This window comes from Ziziphus jujuba, chromosome 3, assembly GCF_031755915.1.
Source record: "Ziziphus jujuba cultivar Dongzao chromosome 3, ASM3175591v1".
Lineage (NCBI taxonomy): Eukaryota > Viridiplantae > Streptophyta > Magnoliopsida > Rosales > Rhamnaceae > Ziziphus > Ziziphus jujuba.
The window spans coordinates 28,684,639-28,705,470 of NC_083381.1; the positions used below are offsets into that span (position 1 = coordinate 28,684,639).

General features: G+C 31.7%; 2 protein-coding genes across 4 annotated transcripts; both read left to right on the forward strand.

Moving 5' to 3' along the window:
• The first annotated feature begins 1,610 nt into the window (after window positions 1–1,610).
• LOC107404536 (ADP-ribosylation factor GTPase-activating protein AGD3-like) lies at window positions 1,611–13,877 on the forward strand. Of its 3 annotated transcripts, none has more exons than XM_048478255.2 (21): window positions 1,611–1,972; window positions 2,952–3,128; window positions 3,759–3,859; window positions 3,941–4,000; window positions 4,295–4,365; window positions 6,328–6,390; window positions 7,284–7,328; window positions 7,773–7,838; window positions 7,955–8,002; window positions 8,096–8,191; window positions 8,274–8,315; window positions 8,926–9,141; window positions 9,240–9,371; window positions 9,443–9,661; window positions 9,764–9,850; window positions 9,942–10,268; window positions 11,283–11,428; window positions 11,534–11,609; window positions 12,570–12,735; window positions 12,822–13,110; window positions 13,680–13,877. In XM_048478255.2, exons 2-21 carry the CDS (start codon window positions 3,031–3,033, stop codon window positions 13,792–13,794), a joined length of 2,463 nt encoding a protein of 820 aa, XP_048334212.2. In that variant the 5' UTR covers window positions 1,611–1,972; window positions 2,952–3,030; the 3' UTR covers window positions 13,795–13,877. The 3 variants fall into 3 exon arrangements, with proteins under 3 accessions (XP_048334212.2, XP_048334213.2, XP_048334211.2); XM_048478254.2 differs by having other exon boundaries at window positions 1,612–1,972; window positions 3,052–3,128; XM_048478256.2 differs by lacking the exon at window positions 6,328–6,390 and having other exon boundaries at window positions 3,052–3,128.
• Window positions 13,878–15,666: 1,789 nt separating this feature from the next.
• Window positions 15,667–18,242, forward strand: LOC107404537 (uncharacterized). The gene is made up of 3 exons (XM_016011488.4): window positions 15,667–16,088; window positions 16,664–16,852; window positions 17,528–18,242. Exons 1-3 carry the CDS (start codon window positions 15,804–15,806, stop codon window positions 17,609–17,611), a joined length of 558 nt encoding a protein of 185 aa, XP_015866974.2. The 5' UTR covers window positions 15,667–15,803; the 3' UTR covers window positions 17,612–18,242.
• Window positions 18,243–20,832: the final 2,590 nt, after the last annotated feature.

Genomic DNA, 20,832 nt, shown 5'->3' on the forward strand with positions numbered 1-20,832 from the left:
AATATTTATGATTTTTTTTATAAAATTTTTTTATAGATATTTTCAAAATTTCCATAAAAATTTTAGAAACCTACATGTAAATTTTTAAAATTTCGATTGATATTATGGATTTTTTTAATTAAATGTTAAGAATTTGTTGTGGATATTTTGATGGAAATTTTGGCAAAATTTCAGAATTTTCAATGAATATTTTAAAAATTTTATTCGTTTCCATTTGGAATCTAAATTTCTTTTTGACTCTTTAATTTTTTTTTTTTTAAATTTCGATGAAAATTTCAGACATTTAAAATCTTGGTAGCAACACTAATTGTAAAGGCCTGGAGGTAAGGTTTCTAATATGAAATTCATGATGCAGGTTGTAGAAATGATTGAAAAAAGGGGTTAAGAGCAATGATGCAAAAAGTGCTGTTATGAAATTAATATATAGTTTAGTGTGTACATATGTTAAATTATTATTATTATTTATTGGTGAAACAAACGAACTAATTATGGATACGGACTAATATTTATATAGCATAGAAGTTAATATTACTTAAATTTATATAACATTAAAGTATAACCAATTTTAAAATTGTTTTTCAATAGGGAATATGTATAAAAATTATTTATAATTATTCATTAATTAATTAATTATTTTATTTGTTTATTTTTTAAAATAATTGATTTTTTTTTTAAAATTTATTTTTAAAATTTTTTGCAAATGTTTAAAAGACCATTCAAAAGTAGAGAGTTATATTGACACTGTCTATTTTCTTCTTACTATATCAGCTTGATAGGATATTTACACAGATTTATTAAAGAGTTTTTTAAATAATTAGTTATTTTTTTAATGTGATAAATTTTTTTTAACAATAAACAGAATTATTAAAAATAATTAAAATATTAAATAAAAATAATTTAATTAGTATAACTCATATCTATAATAGAAATATCATAAATTCGAAATCATAAATTATAAATAGTAGGATGAAAAAATGGAAAAATATTATAAATGAATAATTAAGAAAGGGAGCTACAGCATCGAGAGGTAAAAAAATGTTAGAAAAGAAAATGTTATATTAATTTATTAGTAGCTAAAAGTAGGCATTCATTCTCCATATATTTGTTAGTTACCCCACACATATTTAAAAGCAATGTGAATGGTTTAAATAATTTATTTTTTCCACTAATATTCTCCATATATTTATTATTTACCCCAGCATTTAAGAGCCATGTGAATGGTTTAAAATAATTTATTTTTTCCCATAATGTTCTTGTTATTCTAAATGCTCCACCATTCACCGTTCAAAATAAATTGTGTTTAATTTTAAGGGATTATAAAGTTGGAGGTATTTTTTTTTTGAAAATTACAAGGTATCTAAATTACATTCTCATGACTTAAATTTATATTTTTATGGTATAGATAGAGATACTCAATCATTAAAACTATTATTGCTATCAAAGTTATAGGCTTTTGATACTTAAAAATAACACATGGAACTTTAGGGGCGCATATTCAAAATCAGGAAAGATTAAGGGCATCGTGCAAAAAAAACAGGTAAATATAATAATATTAGAAGAAGTATTATATCCAACGGTCATATGTCATATGTAGGAGGTTGGCCTAAACCAGCATTTGATTGATAGAAAGCATTAAGTATGGTAGGAGATAAGAGAGTCGGAGAGACATGGTGGTTTTGTAAATAAAAATAAAAAATAAAATAATAAAAAATAAAATAATTAAAAAAAAAAAAAATTCTAACGACAGCCATGAAAAATCGCAAAGCACTTGATCGTCAACTCCACAAACCTCCTTCATATTCGCTATCCATTTACAGCTTACGTCTTCTCTTTCATTTCCCACCAAAAATCTCTCTCTTTTCTCTTTCTCTCTCTGTGTCGTCCAAAGGAAGAACACGAAGATAATCTCCATTACGTTGTTCCCAGCATGCATTTCACAAAGCTCGATGATTCTCCAATGTTCCGCCAACAGGTTATGAAAATTTCTTCCTTTTCATATATATTTCACAAATTCACATTTGGATTATTCTTTTCTTTTTTTTTTTTTTTTTTGGTTGTTGTATATATATATATATATATATATATTCTCAGTTTATGATGTTGATTGCGTGATTGAATTTTGTTATTTGTTTGATGGGTCTTGGTTATTTTTCTTGGCTTTCTGGGCAAACCCTCCTAATGCATGAGGAAACTCGTCAAGTTGTTTTGGTTTTGTGTTTTAAATGGCGAAGTAGAATTGTGGGTCAATGAAAATGCTATTATTTAAATTCAACATTCTTGTTGATAAAAGCACGAATGTGGGTTGAACAGTGAAGATTAAGGTTCATTTAGCCATCCCCAATTCATCACAACTAAGACTTAGGTGTGTTGTACAGTAGTTCGGCTAAATAATATGAGTGAGACGCCCTACGGACGTTCATTTTATTATTATTATTATATTTTTTTAATCTCCTGCTTTATCTCAGTTCTGAAGTTTGATCCGGTCTGTTTGTATAAATACCGTTCCTCTAATTTAAGATATGTGAAAAAAAGAAATAAACAAATAACGAAAGAAAAGAATTGAAGTTCCTACATTGCTTGTGTCTGGTGCTCACTTAAGTAGAGATGCTAGCTCGGATATGAAAAGTATCAATCTTTGTTCTTTTTCTTTTGAAGCCCTCGGCTTTGCAAATTTAGAAAAACAAAATTCGGGAAAGAGGATTATGAATGACCAATAAAGTCGTGGTGGAGGTTCATTAGTAATAACTTGTTTAACTTGGTAGTTAAGGGTTTGAGAGTCGCTACCACGACTGAATTACACAATGCTTTCCACGGTAATACTTTGAACTTGGTGAGTTATAGGTCTAATAGGAATGAAAGTTGCTAGATTTTATTAACTTTACTTATAGTTACTGATTTATTTAATTCTTGCAATTGTTTTGTGTTTTATAAATGTTCATTTCGTAGTGCAGGTTTCTCTGAAGATGCATTTACTTGTTAGATATTTGAAGTTAGCTATTGGCAAAAAAGATACTTGCAGTTAGCTTATTTATGCATTCTTGGTTGAAACAGATACAATGCTTGGAAGATAATGCAGAATTATTGAGGGGAAGATGTCATAAGTTTTACAAAGGATGCCGAAAGTATAGGTAGCTTTAGAATTCTGTTTCACTACATATCTTTTTTATTTACAGAGGAAGCTCACTGTTTTCCGATGACTTTCTTGGTTTTTTTAAGACTAAATGATGCAAAGAGTGGCATCCTCTAACAAGTGCCTTCTTCTCTACTCCCTACTGGCTTCAGAAACTAAGCTTATAAATATAGAGGAAAAGGAAGAATCACCTGCTATCCAAAGAGAGAGAAGACCAAATCCCTTCACTTTATTTTATTTATTTATTTATTTTTTTCAGCTGATTCATTGACATATTGTACTTTAATTTTCATTGGCATGAAATCATAATATCCATATTTGTATTCATAAAATGATGATCATTATATTTTTCTTACATTGCAATAAAAATGTAAAAGCAAAGTATTAGCTCATTGTAGTTTGTAAGTTTTTTTCAAGACAAAGTGCAGATACTTTCTCTGTCTCTGTATCTTTCTCTCAAGCATTTGTATATAATTATTGCAACTTCTCTGACTTCGTATATTATGCCAGACTTAAACGGTTAATTGGAATTAGTCTTCTTTCTTGCAGATAATTTTTCAAAAAAATTTAAAACTTCTTTAGATAACGTGTTTATCGAGGATCTTATTACTTTTTCTTTAATTTTCAGTGAAGGGATTGGAGAAGCGTATGATGGAGACATTGCTTTTGCAAGTGCTCTTGAGGCTTTTGGAGGAGGGTACAATGATCCTACTTTTATTGTTTTGGAAGGTATACCCCTTTGAGATCTTTTTCTCCATTTTTATTTTGTTTTTGTAATAATATTCTCCCCTATGATACACTTACCTGTAGGAAAGAATCATGGGGATAGCAAAATAACAGCTAACCAGCAAAAGGAGCAACTGAGCCAAGGTTAGTGGTTAATTGAGGTCAGCTCGTAGATAATGAGTTTATTGTCTGGTATGTGCTTGTATGCATGGGGTTGGTGAATAACCTGACATGAGCAGTTAACAAGCCAATCCAACATTGCATGAGTTATTCTAAAATAGCTTGTTAGTTGTTTTGCCAAATTGTTGAGAAGGGATTTTCTTTGACATGAAATTACTAGATTTTGAAGTTCTGAGAATCATAGTCACAGCTTTGCATTTTTGTTTTATTTTTTTCGTTTTCTGTTAATACTCACTTAAGAGATACCATTTTTCTCAGGCAACGTTATAACCAGATTCGCAATTGTTTTAAGAGAAATTGGAACGTATAAGGAAGTTCTTAGGTCACAGGTAATAATTTATGTTTGCATATGTATGTGTGCAGGCATGTTTTTCCTTAAAATTATTTTAGCACCTTTTATAGTTTGTCAATTCCTTCATATATGGATTCTTGCTTAATTTTCTGATCAAAATTATAACTTGAACTATATTACTAGGGAACTTAAAGCAAGTTTATTCTTGTTACTTTTGGCTTAACATTTTGGTGTTTATGATTTTTTCTATTATACTGAACATTGCCGATACACAGTTGTTGTTTGGTTCCCAGACATCAGAGATTGCTGCATATTCAATTGTTTTATTATAAATGCTTACTTTTGTAATGTAAGATGAACTATTTCAGGATCCAAAATTATATGGCTATTGGCCCTGGTTGCTTTTTGGGGTTTTCTGCTAGATACATGTTCAATCTGTCATGACAAATCAAATGAGTGCAAACTGCCATTGTGTGAATTTAGGTATATCCTATTATCCCAAGTTGGACAGAACAGTTCTTCTGCTTGTACCTCAATTTCAGATTTGCACTGAGAGAGCTCTGATTTGGTCTTTTTAAACAGCCTCAGAAAAAAATTTTAGGGATCTCTTGCAAAGCCTGAAAATAAAATTAAAAAAAAAAAAAAAAAAAAAAACCAAGCTAGTGTAAATGTTTTGAGATTTGAGATTTACCCACTGAAACTCATTCGGAAGATCCAAGATCTGGACTTGATTACATTCAACAAGTACACAGCAGGGGCTAGTTTTGAGTAGCCAACAATAGACATTAAAACTTAAGAATTTACTAGCATGGTTTATTTTCTTGAAGTGCAGTTATTACTTTCATATGCACATGGTTTTTAAATATGACTGCAAACCCAATACCCGAGCCTTTTCTTGTTTTTGTGTGAATTCCTAGCCCCTTTCGAAACTATGAATTTTGCCATCTGCATAACAGACTGACATATGAAGTGTTATCCTGATATCTTGTATGACCTGTTATCCAAGAAAACCAATCAACCTAGATTGTATGAACAAAAAGAATGCCAAAACGAACATATCAAATTAGATTTTTTGCTTTTAAATTCATTGTGACATGATACTGGAGAAATTTAACATAAAAATAGACAATAGTACCTTTAGTTGTGATGGGTTTTTTTCAAGGTAGCTTGGCAGTTCTACAGTTGAATTAGGAGAGTTGCAAGGGTTTTGTGAAGAGCAAAGTTTTAGAACTGATAACCTCTAGTTTCTAATGAATTTATTTACCGGATCATTATATCTAATTTCATAGCTGAAATTTTAGCATCAATTCTATGGGACAAAGTAGTTCCTCTTATTATTCTTGGTTTGGTTATATATACTTATCATATATATTAAAATATATTTTTGTGTGTGAGCTTGATGTATATACTTGGGTTCATTTATTAGTAGTTAAACCTTTTGAAAACCCCTGTGATCTTGACTTGTTCTCAGAGCCTAGTTATCTATTTTGTCTTGTTTTGATCTGCGAACCTCATTTATGTTAATTGTTTAGCGTTGCATGAGCTTGATATACATAGTTAATCAAGTTTCCTAACAACTTAGGCTTTTGGAAATAGAGATAACTTTACCTAACAAACATAAATGTTTCATTTTTGTTTTCAATTTTTGTTGATTTATCATGAATTTGAGGATAATTTAACCTTTGTATCGTTTTCTTCATCATATATTGGTCATCAAAATTTTTGTATGCTTTTTGATGTTCTTCTCTGAGCATTTTACCTTTGGTGATCTTTAAATTTTCTTATTTCTTATTAACACTATATATCTAATAATTTGTAAAATCAACAACAAAAATTAAACACTAAAGATAGGAACCAATCTGCATGCTTGTAAGCTGATATATGCATTGTCGATAAAAAGTTCTTAGTTGTGGATTTTAAAGTAAAATAATTTGAAGTTTGGGGAATTGTTCTTATTTATTTTTTTTGTTATTGAAATATTTTACTTTGCTTTCTTCAGGTAGAACATGTGCTAAATGATAGACTATTTCAGTTTGTCAATCTTGACCTTCACGATGTTAAGGTGTGGTGTTACAGTACATACTTCCTTTGTACAAATATTGTGCTTATGATATTATTTTGATACAAGGTGTGCAAGTGAGATTAGCTTATATGATTAGTAACTATTTGTTTCTTCTTGAGCATATGTCAGGTCATGGAAAATTTTCTAGTTCAGTCGCTAATAGATTATAACTTATATATCATTCTGTTAGAAACTTATCTTTTACTGTATGTGATTTAGATGCAAATATAAGTGCTAATTGTGGATTTTTCAGTATGTTTTGCTTTGTCTTACTTATGTAGTCGAGTTTTTGCATTAACGAACATTGTCTAAAATGATTATCCATTAGGTACTTCAAATTTTTCCCACAACAGAAGCAATAAAGGCAAAATTTTCCCAGATGGGTGGATGCTGCTTTTTAAAAATTTACCCAGTTTACCACCTAATACTTATTAGAGTTTGTTCGTTTCTGTCAAAACTCAATCCTATTTAGCCACAGTTTGTTTGTTTCTGCCAAAACTCAAATCCTATTTAGGTATTGAGATAGATTATGCTCTTTTCTGAATAGGGTTCCACTATTTAATGACGGCAATAATGTCAAATGGAATTTTTTTTTTTTTTTAAATCTTTATTAACTAACCAAGTATTAGGCTATATGTTTGATACTCTAAATTAAGTTCAATTATCGTTGTCAACTAGGAACATGTAGAAAGATAAAGCATATTGGTTTTAGGCATCTGACAAATTTTACCAATAAAGCACACAGAAGTATAGCAATACTTACTTACATAGATTGTGCCTTTACATTTTATTATGCTCTCATGCATGTATCATATAAAGTATACGTGATGTAAATTCTTTTTTTTTTTTTTCTTTTCCCTTTTTTTGACTGAACTAATCTTGTATTGACACAGGAAGCCAGAAAGCGCTTTGAAAAGGCTTCACTTACATATGATCAGGTTGTTTTTTCTCTTCAAAATTTTATAAAGTGGTTTGGAAGGGTACATGTCATAATATTTTTCTGTATCTGGTCATCATTTCTTGGGAACTTTCCTATAAATATGCTTCAAAATGTTCTTTTTCTGTAGCCTGTAGGAGATGTCTTTGTATTCTTTATGTGCCTCCTAGTTTATTCATAATAATATTTTGCTTCTTTGGTGGCAAAGTGGTTCTCCCTGATAGAAAATCTAAATGGTTATAGTAATCATTATTCTATTAGTTTTGTTATCATGAAACTGAGGTCTATTGACTATAGAACAATGTAGGAGGCTGATAAGGTGATGTGGTGGCTTAGCAGATTGAATTGCATTTTTAACACATTAAGTTATTTAGAATTTGTTGCTCTTAATGCTATTGAAAGTTCTGACCTGTTTCACTTAGTTGTGATGTATTTTGTGCCACAGGCACGAGAGAAGTTTCAGTCAATGAAGAAGAGCACTAAGATGGATATTGCTGCTTGTCTAGAGGAGGTATAGTCCAATAGCAGTTTAACTCTAAATTGAAGAGCTATTTAGTTGTTATAATGATACTTTTCCATGGATGACCATTATCCGTTTAAATCTAATTTGGTAGAGAGACATTCCAGGAACTGCACATTGCAAGATCCTCCTTTGATGAAGCTCGCTTTAATCTGGTAAGTTTAGTTTCACAATGATGTGTTTGTTGAAATACAGATTCAATACAGAAGCAGTTAGGCTTTTAATATATAGTGTACTTCAACATTCAGGTTAGTGCTCTGTCAAATATTGAGGCCAAAAGAAGGTTTGAATTTTTGGAAGCTGTTAGTGGGACAATGCATGCTCATCTTCGTTACTTCAAACAGGTAAGTGATACAACCAAATGATTATTTATCCAATATGATATCTCACATATGCTTCTGATATTTTATTTCACTGTTGTTGCAGGGATATGAACTATTGAGCCAAATAGAACCCTATATTAATCAGGTCTAAAGCTATAAATTCAAAACCTTATGTGGAAATTTTTATTTATGATATTGTCTTTCTAATTTGTCTCTGCATGTCTTCTTTGTTTAAAAGTTCAATGTCAGAATAACAAAAATCATTTACTTCATGGGAACTATTTGTTCACTTGTTAATGAATTTAAGGCCTAGAGAGCTATGGTTAAATTTTTTGGTGTGATGAAAATGCTAAATCAATAGGTGTTACAAGTTGTGCTTGATAGTGGCAACTTGAGACCAGTAGACATGTGTGGGAATTTTTGGAGCCAGAGAGAGGACATCAAATAGAGTGCGTTGTATTTTAGAGGGAATGAGTTTTGCTTTTTCTTCATGCATCATTGCCCTCTCATTGGCATGTGGTAGAAGCGAGCCGACTTCCTTTTTTTTTTTATTTTTTATTTATTCGTAATCTTCTGATGCATTATTGAAGCTGATTTGGAAGGCTAGTTGCTCACCATAAGGTGGGTAACTTTTCCCACTGCATCAAATCTCTCTCTCTCTCTCTCTCACATATATGTATGTTTGTGTATGAAAATATTTTTATGTATTTATTTGTATTGGAAATGTCCTAAAGTTGATCTCTTTTGCCTCACAGGTTTTGGCATATTCTCAAATGTCAAGAGAAAAATCCAACTACGAGCAAGTTTCTCTTATTTCAAGGATGCAAGAGTACATAAGGCAGATGGATTGTGAAAGTAGACAATCCTTGTCTGGCTCTTATGTTTCTCCAAAAGGAGATCATATGCAGTTTCTATCTAAGCGAGCAAATAAAGTAATAGAGGCGGTGATGCAATCTACTGAAAAGGGAAAGGTGCTCTTGACTCTGGTTTTCCTTTCGTTCCTGTTATACTGTATTCTGTTTGATAAATTTAAATGGGACTCTATAGCTCTGTGAGTACATATGTCCAGGTTCAAATACTTCGGCAAGGATATCTTTCTAAACGTTCCTCCAACCTAAGGGCTGACTGGAAGAGAAGATTTTTTGTTCTTGATAGCCGGGGGATGCTGTACTATTACCGGAAACAATTGACCTGGTCATCTGTAAGTCACCATTTGGAAGATTACTTATTCTTTTTGTAACGACTGCTAATTGCTAACTATGACTGTTTCAGTCTGGAAGTTCTCCACATAAGAATAATGTCTCTGAAAATGGTTCTGGATTGTTGAGCCGGTGGCTTTCTTCTCATTACCACGGTGGTGTACATGATGAAAAATCTGTGGCACGTCATACCGTAAATTTGCTAACTTCAACAATAAAGGTTGATGCTGATCAATCAGATTTAAGGTTCTGCTTCAGGATAATTTCACCCACAAAAATCTTAACTTTGCAGGTACCTTCTCAAAATTTAACTTGAACAAGGGTTTCAATCTTTATCCATGAAAACAATTGTTTACCAAAAAAAGAGTGGTTTGGATTTTTTGTGGTGGTGCAGGCGGAGAATGCACTTGACCAGATGGATTGGATTGAAAAAATAAAGGGAGTTATTGCTTCGTTATTGAGTTCTCAGGCACCTGAGAAGGTAAGATTAAGAATGTTTTTAATTTTATTTTACAGGCTCTGATTTCCACAGTGTTATAATGATTCTTCTAAACAAATTATGTATATTTCAGTTTCTATCTGCTAGCTCCTTGGAAAGTGATGGTTATGCTATTGCCAGCAAGCGTACTTCATTAGATAATCCTTCAGATGTTGAAAGGACAACTTCATGTAAGAGATTTACCGACAGAAATGGTTTAGAAGCTTCTATAAGTTCCCAACAACATCATAACAGTGTGAAAAGTGAGAAACCCATTGATATACTGAGAAGAGTATGTGGAAATGACAAATGTGCGGATTGCGGTGCACCTGAACCAGATTGGGCATCCTTGAACCTTGGAATTCTTGTTTGTATTGAATGTTCTGGTGTTCATCGTAATCTTGGTGTGCATTTATCGAAAGTAAGTTACTGTGCTTAGCATTTAAGTATTGCAGTGTTTGTATAGTCATATCTAAATGAACACTAGAGGCATATCATTACTTAGTAGGATTATTTTTCTATGTGTGTAATTGTGAGGTGCAAATGTCAGCATAAAGTAATGATAATTAATTTGGATAAAATATTTCATCATATGAATTTAATTATGTAAAAAATTGTTGATAATTCATAAGAAACTGAAATGAATGTTCAGCCATTCAAGACCTGCTAAATAAACTTCTTTCATATTGAGCTCTTTGGGAATTGAGAGTTAATGCAACGATACTGTTATAGCTATAACCAACTAAAAGTAGGACATGTCTTTGTTCGTTCTTTGGTATTTGTAGTGGGTGCTCGTTTTAGGAAATTAATTATGCTTGGATTATATGCTAAATGTTGAGACTGCCCTCTGAGTATGCTCCATTCCATTTTCTCCCAGTCAAGTTGGAAGCACTTCATGGTTATTTGCTTCAGTTTTCAATTTGTCATGAAGAAATTTATCCAAAATAGCTTTTACGTGGAATGGTGCAAATACTTCGTGAAATTTTTAATATTTCCTAAGCAGCGATACCAAAACGTTACATTTATCCAAGCTGGAAACTGAGCTTCAATTCAACAATTATCGGCAGCATTTTTTTTTTTCCCCCTTAAATTGAGGAAATACTATATCTAAGAAACAAGCAATTACAGAAGGGTATTTTATAAACTTTATACCATTTTTGTGCAAGTTTCACTGTATTTATTTTGAGAAATTAAATAAATAAAAGTAGGAATTGTTGTTTGTTGCACTTCTTATAAGGCTTTCCGATTACTTTCTTGGTAATTCGTAATTATAATATAATACAGAGCGGGTAAAATGTATAATATAAATACATGTGCACACATACACACATACGAACACATCATTTACTATTGTTTCTTATGTACACTGACAATACTGCTATTTTGCTTCCATTTATTCATTCATACCAGCATTTCTGAATCATCTTTGGTGCAGGTTAGATCGCTGACTCTTGATGTGAAAGCTTGGGACCATTCGGTCTTAACCTTGTTTCAATCGCTGGGAAATACCTATACAAACTCAATCTGGGAGGAGTTATTGTATTCAAGAACTAGCTTTTTGAGTGGTGAGATGCCTATGGGGTAAGTGATGCATGATTTGATAAAGTCATATTTGAAATATGTATAAGCAAATATGTATAAGCTTTTAGTTTTTCTAATGTGGATTGTCCTGTTCATCTGCAATAGAAACAAGCTATATTCCATGAGAAAGCCCAGTTATCGTGATCCTATTTCAGTAAAGGAGAAATTCATTCATGCAAAGGTTTTTGCCAAGCAATTCATTTTCTGCCTCTGGTTACTTTACATTAACACTTTTCTTTCTTCTTCTTTTTTTTATTTATTTTTTATTTTTTATTTTTTATTTTTTCTTATTTATAACTTCATTCTATCTACAGATAATAATGGCATAAGAAGAGTTAAGTTTTTTTTTTTGGTAGGAAAAGATGCATAGGGGTATTTAAGTAATGTTTCTCGAGCTATTAAACCCTATATTGGTAGTGACATTTCCCATTTACCTTTCCCTGTCTTGAATTAACTGTGATCACAATCAATACAGCTTACCGGTACTAATGAAGTAATGGAGAGGTGATTTTTGCTCTTACTAAGAAATTTGGTCTCTTCCCAACAAAATAATAATAATAAAATAAAATAAAAAATATTTTTCTCTCTAAAAGATAGTTGGAAAGAAAGGGACAGATTACTGTTTATAGGCATCAACATATGATGAAATCCTAAATTCCCATGAAGGGTAGCTCTCTTTTCTCTTTTTGCCTCTCGACTACCCAATAAGCAACTACCTATATGGTTATTGATTGCGTTGCTTATTTGTGTGGACGATGTTCTACACGGTTTAGATACCTGAAACTTTCTGCAATATCATGTATATCAGATTTTGATTTGTTGGGAACCTACTGACGTGACAACTACCAAGGGTTGCCACTTTCTGAACTAGGATTTTTAATTTAAGTCATTAATTGAGGTCTCAACTTTTCCACCACAATACCTAACTCTGTATATAAATACATGTGTATTATGCATTAACAGTTTGACACATTCTGTAGTACTCATGTTCTTCTTGCCTCCTGTTATCTGCTATGCCATACACTCTTTTAATTCACAAGGTTACCATAAAATGCTTAGCAGGAAATTGACTTCTGTGATAAAATGTTGATAGGGATTGTTGTTGGAGACTTTAAATTTGTAAATTTTTCTGCAATTTCAGTATCAGGATAAACTCTTTGTTCGGCGGATAAAGGAAAATCAAGATTCACTTTCAATGGAGCAACGGCTGTTGAAAGGTGTTTGTGCTAATGATATGAAAGCAGTATACCGCTATATTGTCAGCTTTGAAGCGGATATGAATTCAATTTTGGGGCAAGCATTAAAAAGTAAACCCATAAAATCTGCCAAAACAAAGCTGTACATCATCGAAACAGCAAAGTCTTGATCAATAAATTCATTGCTTTGCATGCAGGTGGTTCTAAGAATCTTTCTTCATGTTACTTAAATTCAAGAGACGAAAATGAAGTTCAACTTACAAAGGGCTTCCATGAAGATAAAAATGAAGCTCAACTTACAAATCAGGGCATCCCTCAAGGTTGTTCTCTTCTTCACCTGGCCTGCCAAACCTCTGACGTAGGCATGGTAGAGCTGCTTCTGCAGTATGGTGCAAATGTAAATGTTTCAGATTCAAATGGCCATACGCCACTTCATTATTGTATTATGAGGGGAAAATCTGCAATTGCAAAAATGCTTCTTATGAGGTTTGTCTTTGTTTATTATGTCTTCAATTTTTGCATTTAAAATAAATTTTTTTGTCTTTACGTAATAGTATGATATTTTAATATGCATTCATCATGAATTTAAGTATATTTTTATTTCTCCCTCACATATGGTATCTTAACTATTAGATAAATAAAACTGTTATGAGGAAATATTCAGTGTTATTGGTACTTTTTTTTTTTCAGCAGTTGTTTGGTTGTTAGATTTATTTCATTTCTACTGAATTCAGATTTACCTTTGAATTCGATAACTGGAATAATCATGTTGGAAACTCATAAAGTTGTCTTACAAACTTGTCCCTTCACATCAAATTTATGTCCATACTAATCATGCAAAATCTCAACAGATCAACTATCTTGATGAGAAAATGCCTTGATCACCATAAATTTCTTTCATTTTTATATTCACTGGTCTTAGATTGAAGCCTTAACCTCCCCACTTTTTCTTAAACCGATCTGTTTGGTATTTATTGACATACTTTTTGTTTTCTATAAATGATAGTTTCTTCTTTTGTAAAGGCATTACAAATTTCACTAACTTTTAATTGCAGAGGAGCTCATCCAGAAGCCATGGACAGGGAAGGTAATACACCTCTCAAGCTTGTATCAGGATCTTCCTTGGGTGACAATGAGCTGGTCGCTCTCTTAAAACACACAGACAGATGATGTTATATGTATCATATACATATGTACATTTAGCTGCTCAACAATGGTCATGCCAAAACCAACTCTTGGATCAGTATCTTAAGGTTGGCTTTCAATGAAAAAGGATTGTTATATTTTTAGCAAATCATCTTGGCTTTAAATAGGTCCTATCTTAGTGGTTTACACTCTCTCCAATCTTATTAAACAACTAGACAAGTAGTTAAAACTCATTTAAGGCCGAAAGTTTTTCTGCATTGTTGTGTAAAACTGATTTAAAAGTCAAGGTGGTTTGTTAAAAATGTTTATCAATTTCTTTGTATCAGAAAAAGGCTCCCATATGATGTATAAATAGCGAGGAGGAGCTTAATCATGTTTCGCAGTGTCAAGTTGGCTCCCGGGGCTTTTAGAACTTTTCCTCACTGTAAGTGTATAATATTTATATAGCTATTTGTGATGAAAGAAGTTCTAGTCAGTGCAAGGGCGGTTTGATGTAGGTGATTTGTATTAATAGATGTGTTTTTCCTTGCAAAGTTGGTTTGCTTTTTCATCTCACATAAGTGAAGTCTATTGGCCAAATTATTTTCATTGGTGTATAAAAAATGGGTACGGCTAGAATAACCAACTGTTTTTATAAACGTTTTGGATACCAATTAATGTGCTTGTATCGAAATAATTAACAAATTAATATAATCTAATTATATGTTTTAAATTTCTGTTTGAAATTGATTCTAAAGAAGCAAATAGGCTTGTTACTGACTTTGATGATTACATGGGCATACAACTTCATTTGGTAGCTGATGTTAGAGCTCTGTTTGTTTCTAATGGTGGTTTTACTTGTACTTATGCTCCAAGGGAGTCTAATGGGCCCGCTCGCTTCTCATCTTGTCATTCTTTAATTGGCTACTTTCTATCACCCAAATGATGTTAGTTTATGTAATTCTTTGAATTATTAATAAAGTTAAATGTTTCTTTAGAATATATATCTATATATATATATATATATATATAGCTTTTGGAGAATTAACAAAATAAATGGCAATCTAATGGAAGGAAATATTTGTCTTCACTATGAATATGTGCAATTGAATCTCCACGGAAGCATTATGAAACATTTTTTGTTTTTTTGAAATTTTCCTAATAGACGAGCAATTGCATTTGAGCTCAGATTCTTTACTCCCTTTTCCCTTCCAAATTGTTGAATGCCTTTATTCAACCAATAACCTAGGATAAAGGAAAATAAATAAAAAGTACAAATTACAGAATTTCATGACGGACATACAGTTTCTTGTTGAAATGAATACGGGATCTAAAGCAAAGAATAAAAATCAATATTTCAAATGATTACAAGCAGTAGTAATCACTTTTGATTACATAAAAGCAGGTCATATTTTTACATATAATATTCGCATTTTAACATTGTAGATTTGAGCAAGACAGACCAATTATATATATATATATATATATATATGTATATATTGCTATATCAAATAAGGATTTTAATATGATAACTAATATGAATTTTTTATTTTTTTATTTTTAAATGTTATAAGAAATCGAAATTTAAAATTTTATTTATTAATAAATTTTAAAAAGATTTATTTTTTTTAGATTTAAAATTTTTAATACTTCATTAAATTCATATTGAATTTTATTTTAAATTTTATATATTAATTTTGGCTATAATTCAATAATCATTAAAATTATTAAATATATTAATCCAATCTATACATATCATTATATGTTTTTCACCTGAATAAATTATTTAAACAATCATTTTTTTAATTCAAATTATCATTTTTTATTTTTGAATTGCTGATGATTTTGTCATTGATTAATCGGCTTTAGGATAGATGTATTCACATTCCTGCACCAATATGAAAAGGAAAAAAAAAAAAAAAAGGTCTTTTCTCAAAATTATTACAAAAACAAGGTTCGCACATATGGAATTCCACCTTTACCCTCCTTCTCTCTCTTCAATTTCAGCTCTCAGTCTCTCCCTCTCCAATCGCAAATCCTTTTTGGAATGAAAAATGAATGCGATTAGCGAAAGACTGATGTTCTCGATTCGGAGGCAGCTCCATTTGCATTTGCAATTGCGTAAGTTTTCCCCTCACCATCACCATGAAGCTGCCCCAACTGAAACATTGAAGAGAATGATAAAAGACGTGGAGAAGAAGAAGAAGAGTAACAATGTCAAGAGGGACAAAAAGTTTTTTGTTGAGACTCCCGAATCAAAATCATATCTTGACACCGCCACTATGCCCATGGTTCTCACTGCTGTTGGGATTGCTCTCTTCGCTAAGCTCCTCATGATGGTATCCAACAACCTATTTAGTGGAATTCAATTTTGAACTGCTCTTTTTAGTTGATTGTTATCTGGGTTGCCTACGTACTGTTTGATCAATGTCCTCAATGAAAGTTAGTTTCTTATTTATAGTTAGCGTCTTTTTTATATTTTCTGTTAGCTTAGAATCGCATGGTTAATACAAATATTGGCAGTTTAAAAGCTAATAATCATCTTTTGGATTTTCTGTTCAGAGTTTCTTGCATGGACAATATTTACTTGAATTAAAGAAATATCTTTGAATAAATTTGATAAGAAAATTATGGAAAATAATTATTTTTATGGAACAGTATTTAATTCAGACATATATTTTCCATGTTGGTTGTCTGTATGTATAGTCAATTTCGTTGTATTCTTTCTGTAAACTTGACAGTAGATTTCAATGCCAAGTGACAAGTAATGCTTTTTCTGTGAAGTTTTAGTTATAAAACTTCTGGGTTCTGGCATTGTCAACCACTGAAAGGTGCCTCCTTTATGTCGATATCGTTGTGACAGTCATCACCTGCTAGCCTGTTAAATGATTAATATCATCTTGAATGTTGACAGTATGATGAGTCAAAATCACAAGAAATGATTGAACGCAAGATAAGGGATGCTCCTGCTGGTCAGGGCACGGTTAGGATGCTCACTCGTGAGGAATGGGATGAAATTCGGGAAGTAAGGCCAAGAACCCCGTTTGAATCCAAACTTGCACGTCCTAATGCAAAAATTAGAACCGGAGAACCACTACATATGGTGAGACAAATTATTCTTCACTCCTCTTGACTAGTGATCTTGTGGCAAAAGACTGACACCAGTTTTATTGTCCCTTGGATTCAAATGCTTCACCTGTTTCCATGGCACTTATAACCACTTTAGCAATTAATTTTTACTCAAACTCCCATTGAGACCACGGAACCATTCAATTTTAGTGGGAGGCTCTTAACATTTTTAAGGCTTCTAGGAGATGTCATGGATATATTTGTTGCTTGGGATGTTCTTTTCTGTTTCATGTTTATGGCCGTGTGATTTTCAGTTACTTACGTAGCTTAGATGAGATTATATACTACTCTACTGCTTGTGTCCATGTTTAATGATACCTTAGATTGTCTGTAGTGTTGAGAGACATGTCATTATCTTTGCGGCTTTATTAGGTTCTGTGATCAGTATCATTTAATAAGGCTTCTCCAGTGATTAACACTAAAGTATTACATTACATGTGAATTCAATTTTCTTTTGCTGTTACATTCAAAATGAAATAATTTTGACCCATGGATAAATAATTCGAATTCAAATTGAGTAATAAAGCTTGATGCAAGTTATAGTATCTATATTTTGCTGTCAAGAAATAAACAAATAAATCCACCGTCTGGCAAATGATATGGACCGAATGCTTGCCTATACTTATAAAAGTTTGCATGTTTTCTACAGGAGGATCTGAAGGATTGGACAATTGATGTGTTCACAGATGCACTTTCTCGTGCTGAAGAAAGTATTCGACACAATTCCAAGTAATTTATTCCAGCATTTTTCCCAAACGTTGTTACATGGGGAGATTTGATAACCTCTCAAGTGTTGATGCCTGATATACACAATCATGGATGTTTATGGCTCATACCAAAACAGTTCACGTGGCATTTTACTAGCTGACTAGAGGCAGAATCTATGGCAAGCTGTTGAAAGAGAAAAAATTCGGCAATCGATCAAGTCGGTTGTTGAGAGCAAATGATCAAATGGCTGTAATGTTTATCAACATTCACAGTAATCCTCTATTTTTATGGAATTTACTCTGGAAGCTTGACTAATCATTTTTTTGCGTAGAACTTGTTCTTTAAAAACACTGCAGTTAGGCAAATTTTGCGTATCTGAAGCTATGTGATCATATTGGCAAGGAAAAAGATTTTATAGCATCCACTGTGAAAGAATTATGAGCTCTAGTATGATCTTAAGGAGCTCAATTTGCAATTGGAGTTTCAAATTCTGAAACTTTTACACTCTCTTGGACGACTATGCATAGTTAAGATACTTGAGGGTAGCTTTTGGTTGTGTTGTTCGATTGTTGGCCCTTCCTATTGGGACACGCAAGATTTCAATTAACTAAATTATGCTAATAATAATATTTTTCTTAATTGGAAATATTTTTCTCCGCCTATTTGTTTGATATGCAAATATAAGAAAAGTTCTGAAATTAGTAAAAAGAAATTCATAAAAATTTAAAAGTACAGAGATAAAATATGGAGAAAAAAAAAAGGATTGTGATTGCAATTGAGAATGGATATAAACCGATTTGGATGAACTAAGTCAAACCGATTTGATTCGGTTCAATTTTTGTTGTTTGGTTGGTTCAATTTAATTTGAGCAAATTTTCATCCATACTAAACCTTCCAAGTTCAGCATATATATATATATATAAATTTTTTTATATTTTTATTATAATTAATCATATTTTAAATGTATTCTTATGATTTTAAATTATTTAATTTGAAATAATAATAATTAAATTTGAATTATTTAAAAAATAATAATTTGATAAAATAATAACCCTTGTTAGTAATAATGGTTAGTTTAGCTTGGCTTTATTTTTTCATTGCTTCGATTATCCAAAAAAAACAAAAAAAAACCAATTGAAGTGAACAGACCCTTACCCTTTACAGCAATATGAATTATTGTTAGTACTAAAATATATTACAATGAGACTCAAGTAAGGTAAATTTTATTTTAATAAAGTCCATCTTTGATGACTATTAGATCCATCAAGGATCATGATTTAAAATTTAAAAAGTGGTCAAATATATATTTAATGACGAACCATAACACTATTTAGGAAAAATGAATCCTGTTAAAATCCATAATCAATAAATGTAATTTTAAATGTCAACTCTTGATGCGATATAAAGGCTGAAAAAAGATTATCTCATGTTAAACCTCATATTAAGGACCTTAGTTGATCATGGTTACATATATATGTTGTTATGATATTATCAATATTCATGATAATATCAAATATGGATGCTTATTATCCCTTGAGATAAGATACTTCCACTCTGTATATTAACTATTATTTATTTTAGTTATTTATCTTCATTTGATTGTAATTATCTACATCATGGAATGATCTATAGATAGGGCCTTCTTCTACCATTGTGAAACACACTCATTAAAAAATGGATATATTCTTCATTCATCCTCTTTATTCTTTCTCTTCCAATATATTTCTTCATATATTTTATAACACATTATCAGCACGAGTTCTACCTATTAGGTTAATCCATGTATATGTTGATGTTGAAATTTTGACAGCTTCCAGCTAGGCAAAGATGCTGACGTGGCAACTGGAATGTACACTATGGAACTGCAAAACAAAGGATAGGAAAGCAAAGTTATCTTGGCACCTGTATGGTACCGGCCAAAGGCACTCCAACGCTCAAGTCAGATTATGAATTCACAGTTCTCTCAATAATTGTAGTTGATTGTATTTTTTTTTTTAGTATGTACCTTGAACCAGGGTGCCAATGTTACCTTTATAACGGTTTTAATATGTTTTAAACAAATTTGAAGCATATTCTCAAGAGGATTTTGAGGGTTCTGTTGACCTGATTTGAACTTCATTTCAATTTTGTTTGAAATGATTCTGCTAGATTTTGATCCATCTTGATTGGAATCTTCTTTTTTTAGATTCTGAAATCTCGATATTTATTCATGTATTGTTTTGTTTCTGTACTTCTTTCGGGTTTCAAGTAGTTCTGTTTTTTATATTGGATTCTGCATTATCATGTCTTCCCTTCGTACAATTTGTCTTGACTAAGATGTCGAAGGTTAATTATTTCAAATGTATCGAACTTTTGATCTGTGTCGTCCCCTTCTTAATCGAGGTATTGTAGCTATTAGGACATTACCACTGACGTTGCTGCTTATTAGGCAAACTTTGCTGACGTGTATTGCGACGTGTTCCTATTGAATTATTTTACCCGTATAGTTAGCCCCTAGCCCCACCACACCCCCCCTCTCGGCGAACTCTTACGAGTGTGGAGTTATATCACTTCGAAGAGTTGTAATCCTATCAAGCGTTTCATTTATTGGTGCCTTTTGACTTTTCCGTCTTTTCAGTCTTCTTTGAAATGATGTTATCGATCCCAACCATTGGATACATAGTGGATGGTCATAAGCTTTCATAAAGGTTATGAAGAAACTTTTCTCTCTAATTTGCAACTTAATATTTTGTGGAGCCTAGTGGAGCCCTAATCATAAATTTATTATTTCTTTCCAGAAATTGTGCGAACCGAATAAGATTTGGTGTGGGTCCCTAGACTTTTAACCTCCCTTTTTCATTGTGTTGCTTTTGCATTTGGTGCTCCTTTTGACTTTCTAGTTAGTTTTCTAGCCATAACCTTTTATTTTGATTTTCTTTTTTGTTGTGCATCTGCTTTCCTTCATCAGCTCAAGATGTCGACTCCAAGTGACAATGTTGAAACCTCTAGTGAACATAGGGATTCACTTGTTAATAGTAGTGACATGTCTTTTTCTAGTGATGATTCATACACTTTTTCGGCCGAAACTAGGACAAAACATACCCATGACCTAACCCCTTCTGATGAAATCAAGGAAGGTAAGGAAGATGAGGAATCTATTCCTTCAGCCAAGAACAAGAAGGCTGACCCCAATAGCTATATTTCTGTTTATAAAATTGTAGATTCATTTAGCAGTATCCGAACTAAATATAGGATACTTTATTCGGT